The sequence below is a fragment of the Carassius gibelio genome, chromosome A1 (assembly GCF_023724105.1).
Source record: "Carassius gibelio isolate Cgi1373 ecotype wild population from Czech Republic chromosome A1, carGib1.2-hapl.c, whole genome shotgun sequence".
NCBI classification, from domain to species: Eukaryota; Metazoa; Chordata; class Actinopteri; order Cypriniformes; family Cyprinidae; genus Carassius; species Carassius gibelio.
The window spans coordinates 32,784,518-32,794,617 of record NC_068371.1 but is presented as its reverse complement, the minus strand read 5'-3'; the positions used below and the strand labels follow the sequence as shown (position 1 = coordinate 32,794,617).

Sequence of the window (10,100 nt, the reverse complement as noted above, 5' to 3'; positions counted from 1 at the left end):
ATAAAGCAGCTTCTTCCACAATCTTGAGGCAGATATGTCCGATCTGAAATTAATTACAGAACGATCACATCCCTGTCAAAGCTGCTGTGTGTAACATTATGCATTATCTAGGAATGAGTTTTTTTGTGCAGTAAATGAAGACACATTAGATCCATGCATGTCTTAAACCCAGGCTCCAGAAGTCTTCTCTTGTCAGGTGAATTTGGCCTTTCTTTATGATCAGTTCTTCTGATGGCCGACTCTTGTCCAACACATACTTTAACTAAAACTAAAGATGGTTTGACAGATGAAGTAGTGGTTGACTAAATAAACCCAGTACTAAGCAGTTGATCTTGATTCGGGTCCCAGTCCTTCTCCCAGCTCGCACCTGAACAAGCAGATGATGCTCTACCTGCGTCTGAATGAAGTAGCAGTGTCCTGGAGAAACATCCTCTCTGTTGGTCCATCTGATGATATACAAACACCTGACCATGGACTACATGCACACAGCCTTCTTTAGAGCTTCTGTATAAAGAGAAGCCAGCTCCAAAACTTCTGCTGAAACCTTGTGCTATATATGTGGACCCTCTTGAGACCCTCACAGAAACCTCTCCTGCCTCGTTCTTATCAGAAACTGAGAAATAAAAGAACTGCAATCACCATAAATAATGACAGCAGCATTCTCTTACAGCTTCATTATATTTAATAACACTTAACAACATCATTTTATATGCTGATCCTGTAATCCCAGAAGAGTCTCTAGACATGTAATTATACATTTAAACACAAGTACACACTATCATGCTAACGATCGTCAGCTAGCTAGTGATGCTAGCTCATAAACAACATTGAAACTGTATTCTTTAAAAACAACAATAACCCAGATTAATTATTAATGTAAACACTAAACTAGTTTAGGACCAATGAATTCAGTTCATTATTAATGGTATAACAATTACATAAAGTTGTATCTTTAACTGTAGAAGCTGCTCAATATATTAATAATTCCCTCTTCTAGACTGATTTAGTCTGGGCTTATTTAAATGAACACAAAACTTCTGTTACAGAAATACTGCTTCTCTTTGTAACTCAAAGCTTTCAGAGTAAGATGTTAAGAGACTAGTTTGTGATTGAATATAAAGCACTATATGAATGAAACTCAGCAGACAGTGAGGGGAATGATATCTGAGAGACAGCTGTGTGGCTCCTGTCATATAAAGCTGTTGTGCTGGTGGAGAAATAATAAAGCAGAAAAGAGCATCATTTCAGAAGAAGAGATGCTGATGAAGATGTTCTAGTGATCAAGCAGCAGATTGAAGCTCTGAAGCTCCTGAAAGACTGAATTAGAGCCAGATCAACTGTGTTCAGCAGCGATACTGTGAGTGTTTGGACACAATTCATTTAGTGAATCGAGTGTTAAATCAGCGCAGACAGAAAAATAAAGCAGACGATCAGGAGACGGATTCATTCGGAGTCAATTCAGCCTCTGATCTCAATCACATTCATGATTATTCATACTGTCATCAGTTCACATCAGGATTCAGAAACCAGTTCAGGATCAAATGAGTCACTCATGGACTTTTATTACATTTGATGAGCAGTTTACAATAGAAATATTAAAGCACACATATTACTCTGTTTATTAGAGATTCAGAACAGTATGAGTCTGATCTAGATTCATAACTTCTGTATGATGATGAAAAACTAATTAAAAATGAATAGAAATGTAATGATGTGAGATTTGATGAGTTTGTGTGAAGATGAGAAAGAGTCTCTCTATCATTTAATATCACACAGAGACACCGAGGAATAAAAATCAACCCCAAATCCAGCGTAGAGGGGTTCAGTGAATGTGGTGTTGAATGTGTGTAAGTGTGTGAGTGTGTGTGTGTGTAAGTGTGTGAGTGTGTGTGTGTCAGAGACGCTGTAGAAGGACAGAGAGCCGGCCGACACGTCCACATACACTCCTACTCTCTTACAGGATGAAGGGACAGCAGAGATATCAGTTTCATCATCATTGTGACAGACAGAGAAACTGTTATCAGAGCACCACAGACTCCAGGATTTGTCATTGGATCCAAACACACAGTCTTTCCATCCTCCTTTCCTGCTGATTCCTTTATATGACACTGATATTACAGCTTTATTTCCGCTCCATTCAGTCTCCCAGTAACAGCGTCCAGTCAGACTCTCAACACTCAGAACCTGAGGAGCATCATCAAATCTCTCTGGATGATCAGGATACGACTGACGATCTTTCACACCTGTGATCTTCTTGTTCTCTTCAGACAGAACGAGTCGAGTGTTTGCTGTGTTTGGATCCAGTGTGAGATCACAGGCCCCTGAACACAAGAAGAGAGAAACATCAAGAACAACACAACACTGAAGATGTCTGTGTGTTTACAGCTTTGACTAGAGCTGTGTCTGAAACTGTTCCCTATACACTATATAGTGCACTAGATCAGCTGTCACACATTCTGTAGTGATGTCTGAATTCTGAGTGAACGACCGTTATCTTATCTGAGCTCAAAACTTTAGTAAAATACCCAACACATTAATTGTTGTAGACGATTAGATATTTCTATTCAGAGATTGACTTGGTCATGTAAAAGAGTGATAAAGTGATAATTAATGTGATGACTGGTTCAGTGACAGAAACACGGGACACACACAGGTCTATAATAACTGCTGAAATGTCTGTGTGTCTCAGGTCTCAGGTCAGTCTGAGCGCTCATGATACACACAGTACAGCTGTACACCTGCAGGAGACACAGATCAACACTGGCTTTCTTTTTCAAGTTTGGATATTTGTCCTTCTGTAGCCTATACTTCATCTTTCAGTTTCTCAAGAGTAATCAGAGATGCGATCGCACAAGATCCTCTTCAGCTGTCACAAGCCGAGGGTGAATCTAAAGGTTTACATGATTAAACTGAATCCACACTCGAGGACATCGCTTCAAATCATCTGTCCAGTTCAGACACAAATGACTCAGTCCACCAGGTTTTTATTAGCGGCTTAGAAACAAAACCCAGTGCACTCAGCAGTGGTTTCTCTCTGAGCAGCGAAGTGTCGAGCTGCTGTGAATAAGAGACTGATTTTCTGATTGTAACAGGAGTTTTCTCTCAGTCTGAACTGAACTCAGATCAGCTTCATTCAGTACAAACAAACACTTTCTGCTTCACACTGTGTGTGTGTGTGTGTGAGTGTGTCTGTCTGTGTGTGTGTGTCTGTCTGTGTGTGTGTGTGTGTGTGTGTGTGTGTGTCTGTGTGTGTCTATGTGTGTGTGTGTGTGTGTGTGTGTGTTTCTCTCTGTGTGTGTGTGTGAGTGTGTGTGTGTGTGTGTGTGTGTGTGTGTGTGTGTGTGTGTGTGTGTGTTAGTGTAGACCTACACTTTCGTGGTCCTGTTCTCATCATCTTCTCTCCTCCATGATCCACACTATAAACACACAAACACAGGTTCAGAAGTTGACACTCATATAATCAGACTGAGTCAATAGTTGTTGACCACGCCCACAAGCCACGCCCCAGCACTCATTATAAAAAAAAAAAAATAATAATAATAATAATAATAATAATAATAATAATAATAATATATATATATATATATATATATATATATATATATATATTACAAATACAAAAAAAAGTTCTACATTTTAATAAATTATAAAATGTAATGTTATTCCTGTGATGCAAAGCATAATTTTCTTCATCATTACTCCAGTTTTCAGTGTCACATGATCTTTAAGAAATCATTACAATTTATTTGACTCTCAAGAAACATTTCTGATTATTATCAATGTTGATAACTATTTTACTGCTTTAAAAGTGCATCATTATTTCCACACAAAATATAAACAACATTTATTTGCATTTATCGAATGTATTAATTACATTTAAATGTAGAGCATGAATTCTGAGTATAAGTCACCACACTTGGCTGAAAGTCACTTTTCACTTTTAAATTGTGTAAGCTTATAGATAATAGGCCTCGTGTTCAGTGAACAATATTTGAACAATGTTCTGATATTTTTAAGGTTAACATGACTATTTATGTTGTGACAACTTGTGATATTAAGTTAATATTTTAAGTTGGGTGGACTTTAGTCCATGTTTGTTAAGTCTACTCAAAAAAGCGCTTAGTTGCCTTATTTTTTTAAGTTGACAGAACTTTTTTTTTTTTTTACAGTGTTGTGGTTGAGGAGCAACCTCCCGCTCTCTCTCGTGAAGACAACAAGGAAGAGACTAAAACTGTAATTCATCGACCGGCCGCTTGAGGCTGACTTCAGAAGAGAGTCAGTCCCATAGACTCCTCATGTTACAATCACCAACTTTACAGCAGAAAAAACATGTTTACTAGAGCTGTAGTCAAGTCCGGCTTTGTCGAGTCCAAGTCAAGTCCAAGTCCAAAATTTTCGAGTCCAAGTCAAGACCGAGTCCAAATAAGAGTAAAAAGGGTCCTCTTCAAGACCACATACTTAACTACTGATAATGTTTGTGATGCGAGAGAAAGCATATCTCCTATTCTAAGAAAATAATTTGACATTATTATTTGTAATGATCAAAAAGCATGTGCTAAGTAACAACTCTGTAGGACAGGGGTCTCCAAACTACATCCTGGATGGCCAATGCCCTGAAAAGTTTAGCTCCAACTGGCCTTAACACACTTGGAAGATTAGTGTGTCTATTAAGAGCTTGATTAGATGGTTCAAGTGTGTATAATTAGGGTTAAAGCTAACAGGGGCGTTAAACAAGATCTTGGGCCCTATGCATAGGCAGTCCTGATGGGCCCCCATGCCCCCCACCCATGAAAATATCCAGGTAAAATAAAATATATTTCAGATTCATACTTTTCAAGGGCCCTCTCTTCCTTTGGGGCCCTGGTAATGAGTACTGGTTTTACCCCCAGTCCGACCCTGGGAGCTAAACTATAAAGGACACTGGCCCTCTAGAACAGAGTTTGGAGCTGTAAGGTCAAATAATATGTATGTACTTTATTTTCATTTTATTTACTTTATAATGCTGCATTTGGTGACATGTCTGTGGTCAAAAATGTATTTGACTGATGCCTTGGCACAGTGCACAGACACACGCAAAGCTCGGGGGATGAAAAATGCGCACAGTAAAGCTAGAAGGCATACGTTTGGCTATACTGGGCATGCGCACATAAATACAGCGAATTTTTAGGATAGTACAGTCTTACTGTACTAGTGCTTGCATAAACTTCTCGGCGCTGTTGGAAACAATCAACTACTCCAGCAGGCATTAACCATAATGCATACAAAGTGTTTGCAAGTACGACGTGAATTTTAGAATTACAATATTGCATGGAGCTGTTACTATATGACCTTATTTATGTTGGATGTAAAAATAAAATATGTAATGTAATAATTAGGGTTGTGCCTGAAGCCGAATACCTTTTTCGGAATGGCAAGGTTAATGGCTTAAAAAACGAATAACGCACAAGGAATAATTCTGCCTGAATACTCGGCTAAAGCTGACAGAGTCTGGTGTTTGCTAGATAACAGGTGAGCCAGAGCATCAGCGCCAGAAGTGAATGAATGTAAACTTTCTGAGTGAAAAGAGAGCAAATCAAACACCGCATTGTTGTCGCCTCTGTGCATCTCTCAGAAATCAGAGCATTGCAAGAGTAATTTTACGTATAATAATACATCACACACATTATAGTATTTGTATATATTTAAAAGGCAATGATTTAAAGCTTAGGCTACGATATGATACGAATGAATGGAATAAGCACAGCGCGCTCACCAATCAAACAGCAGCGTTGCGTGTCTCAGTCTCTCAAAAACCATTCAGTTCAAGAGTAGGCTAATAATCAGCTTAGAGACTGATACATTGTCTACTTGTCCTACATGTTTGCATATTTACCTTTTGCTGATTTGCGCGGCACACACATCTGTTTAGTGAAGTTCTTTAACATTAAGACTCGCTTAAAGTGTTCTGCGTAATGAAAATGTGCGCATTGAATGGATTCAGTCGTGTTCAAATGATCACTAAACATTTGTCATGACATCTCTCTGCTTGCATGATAAATTTTATTTTAGAAATTAATAATTATTTTAGTTTAACACGACATACTTGTTCAGTGATAACTACGAAAAAAAATATAGAAAATCATAAGGGTCTTATCAAGTAACTGTACGATGTTATATCCGAATGCAGATAGGAAAGTGTTGTGATTGTAAGATACAAAAACTGGCTGTTACATGAAAAATTAAATATGTAATGTCAAAATTGTAAAGTTTTTAAAATTTACATATGTAATTGTTGCATAAGGCTATACATGAATATGTGTTGATTGATAAAAAAAAAACTACTTAATGTGTTTTCATTTACAATAGCATGAACCACGAGTAGTCCAGTAACTCAAGCATTTTTTTCTTTAAAAAAATCTACTAGTAGAAATCAGTAGTCTTGCAACCCCTATACTGTACAACAATAATGAGTATTTCATTATTGTAAAGGGTACGTTTAAGGCTATCTGGGTGTAGACGTAAATAAAACGCAATCTAACAGGTAGAAGATTAAATTAGAAACATCTAAACTTTTCAGGTCGCAGTAAGTGCACCGCTGGTCATGCACATCCTTTCCCGGAACAATACTGAAAGCTAAGATGGAGAAACAGAAGATCATAGCTGTACAAGGATAGCCATTTTGTAAATGAATATATTAGCAGAGCTACTACAAGGGATGTTTAGTGCTGGAAATCAATTTATTCTTTGCTGAAACTTCTGTGTCATCATGAAGAGCGAGTCATGGTTGCCCAGCAACAGCAGACACCACTGGAGCGCGAGCATAGATTACAGAGTGCTTTGGAAATAAGGAGAGCAGCGCGCCTAGCGTTTTCCACACGTTTTCAGTCACGACATCATGCAAATGTGGTTTTGTTTTGAAGGAGAATTTTTTTTTTTTTTTGCTGGACTCGGTCGAGACCAACTAGAAGACTTGGCGAGTCCAATGGCCAAGTCCGAGACAAGTCCGAGTGCAAATTCAAGTCCAAGACCGGACTCGAGTACTACAGCCCTAATGTTTACAGCCCGGTGCAAAAAATTAGTTTGGTCTATATAGATAATTTTGCCCTTCATGACAACTGTGAGGGGGGTGAATTGTTTTATAACTCATCCATTTAAATTATATTAAGACTCAAAGTTCTGCATAATTAATGGCGTGTTTCTACAGTCTATGGGAGGAACACAGAGAGAGGTGAAGAAGAGAATGGAGGAGGAGCACAGGCTTGAGCCGCTGGTGGAGGCAGCCTCACGCCAGCATCTGTTACAGGAGCTGCAGGACACAGAAAGATGTAGAGAGAGATGGAGGAAAAGACTGAACAGAGGAGGGAGGAGAAAGAGGTTTTGCAGCGGTGGAATCTGGAGCACGGCTCAGACTCGCTGATGACTCTAATGACTGTTTTGGAGGGTTAGCTAACTGCAAAGAGACGGACAAAGCTCCTCCATAATGTTGTTAATAAAACATAATTTATACAATTTAATGTATATCAGCATCATTCACACACATGTTCAGTGCGTCAGTATTAGTGTTTGACATACTTGAGTATCTGCAGTTTATAGTTTGGATCCTGCAGTTTGTGTTTGAGCAGCTTGACTCCTGATTCTCCTGGGTGATTGTAGCTCAGATCCAGCTCTCTCAGGTGTGAGGGGTTTGAACTCAGAGCTGAAGACAAATAACCACAGCCTTCCTCTGTCACCATACAGCCAGACAACCTACACACACACACACACACACAGACAGATCAACTACAGACACACACACACACACACAGACAGATCATCTACAGACACACACACACAGAGACAGATCATCTACAGACACACACACACACACACACACACAGTCAGATCATCTACAGACACACACAGAGACATCATCTACACACACACACACACACACACATTGTGATCAGTTGACTAAAGCCCCTTTCACACTGCCATTCCGGCAAATACACAGGGAAAGTGTTCCTGCAATTGTTCCCTGGTCGCTAGATTTGGCACTTTCACACTGCCAGTGATGACCCGGGATATGTGCGTGCTTTCATACACAACCTGTGAAGATCCCGTAACGACACGTGACATCAGCGTGTGACGTGTAATGTACGAGTCAAAAACGCTAGGCACGTTATACTTTCACTGAAGCAAGCGAACGATCTCTGCGTCAGTGAGGAAAGTGAGGAACTAACTGATCTCTGCTTCATTACAGTTTACACATATGTTTTCATCGCGAACGTTGATCTTCCTTCAAAACAGCCGGTAAAAGAGTCACTTCGACACGGCATTAGATCTGGCTTTTGTTCACACAGCAGTCGTCCTGGGTCGAACCCCGAAATGTTACTAGGTCCCCGACCCGGGATCAATGCGGTAATCAATCCCGGGACGTGGTTGCTTTCACACAGAAGGCGACCCGGCAATGTCCCGGAAATATACCGGGTCTGACGTGCAGTGTGAAAGGGGCTTTATTGATCTCTTCTATGTTCTTAATACTTCAGTATCTGCACACACACACACACACACACACACACTTCTATGTTCTTAATACCTCAGTATCTGCAGCTGACAGCTTGGACTCTTCAGTCCATCAGAAATAAACTTTACACCAGAGTCCTGCAGGTCATTGTTCCTCAGATCCAGCTCTCTCAGGACACAGTTTGAGGATTGTAGAGCTGAAGACAATCTCTCACAACACTGAGCAGTGAGATTACAGAGAGCAAGACTGAAAGAGACAAGAACACACACCAACAGTCAGATCATCTACACACACACATTGTGATCCGTTGACTGTAAATCAGGGCTTGAAAATGAAAAGAAAATTCAATCGGTTCACTCTGAGCAGAATCGATATTTTAACGTTTGTGTTCCTCCGTTCCTCTGAATTATTACGTTCTGAAACCGGTTCGGGTGGAAAAAATACCGGTTAATAACGTTATTTTAAAAACAATATTATGTGTCTATAATTTGCCTAATAATAATGTAACACGGGTCGTTTCTATATGCAGGCTTTACAGTTCTTACTCGTTGTCTTTGTTGGAAGGAGGACACCGACAGGGAGCTCAGCAGATCATAACACTTGATTTATTAAACATGAAGAGATGAACATCAGTAATTAGCCACATCTGATTACACAGTGTGCGACATCTCTCTCTCTCTCTCTCTATACCTCTCTCCCCCTCTCTCTCTCTTTCTACCTCTCCTACTCTCTCTCTCTCTCTCTCTCTTTCTACCTCTCCTACTCTCTCTCTCTCTCTCTCTTTCTCTACCCCCTCTCTCTCTCTCACTCTCTCTCTCTACCTCTCTCTCTCTCTCTCTGTCTCTCTCTCTCTGTCTCTCTGTCTCTCTCTCTCTCTCTCTTTGTCTCTCATTTCCGGTGGAGGCTGCGAGCGTTTGGGGTGATGGTGAGGGGTTTTATGGAGAGTCGCTAAACTTTTCTATTGTTTTTTCTTACTATTTTTTCGGGTAAATTAGAGTTTCAAGTCTAATTTTAAATCGACTATTAGTTTGAGTTTAGTTTGAGGTTAGTTGACGCGTTGTGGAATCAGTATTCACGTGGCAAGTGCAGAGATGGCGTCGCACCTGGGTGTGCGAACGCCGTCGCTGTCGCTTCGTCATGGAATTAGATGCCTCACTCAAGTGGGTATAACAGTGGAGGATGTGTTGCTGGATGTAGCGGAGCGAGTGGGACATGAAAACATCATTTCCGCGTCTCGAATGAACAAGGCCGTGGTGGTCTTTTTGAAGGAGGAACTACTAGTTAATCGTTTGGTTGAGAGCGGCATAGTGGTAAGTGGAGCGTTTATCATTGTTCAACCTTTAATGTCTCCAACTGTGAAAGTAGTTATTTCAAATGTGCCGCCATTTATTCCTGATGAAGATATACAGCTTGAGCTTTTGAGGAATGGGAAATTTGCGAGCGGAATTAAGATGATACCGCTTGGATGTAAAAATGAGTCTTTGAAGCATGTGTTGTCTTTCAGACGGCAGGTGTTTATGTTTTTGAATGCCCCAACATTAAACGTGTCTTTTCGTTGCGTGTACGAAGGAAAATCGTACATGTTGTATGCGAACGCTGGGGAATTGCGCTGTTATGA

General features: G+C 40.0%; 1 protein-coding gene across 6 annotated transcripts in view; it reads right to left on the bottom strand.

The window, feature by feature from the left end:
* Positions 1-1,530: 1,530 nt before the first annotated feature.
* The window catches only part of LOC128017649 (protein NLRC3), a 228,406-nt gene continuing 219,836 nt past the window's right edge, over positions 1,531-10,100 (bottom strand). For 2 of the 6 annotated variants that reach the window (XM_052603750.1, XM_052604041.1), the window contains 4 exons: positions 8,555-8,728; positions 7,552-7,725; positions 3,370-3,416; positions 1,531-2,321 (listed from right to left, as the gene is read on the bottom strand). In XM_052603750.1, coding sequence (XP_052459710.1) covers positions 1,759-2,321; positions 3,370-3,416; positions 7,552-7,725; positions 8,555-8,728 — 958 coding nt within the window. In that variant the 3' untranslated portion in view covers positions 1,531-1,758. The remainder of the gene's footprint in view (positions 2,322-3,369; positions 3,417-7,551; positions 7,726-8,554; positions 8,729-10,100) is intronic. The other 4 variants (XM_052604759.1, XM_052604671.1, XM_052604518.1 and 1 more) reach the window with 4 other exon arrangements.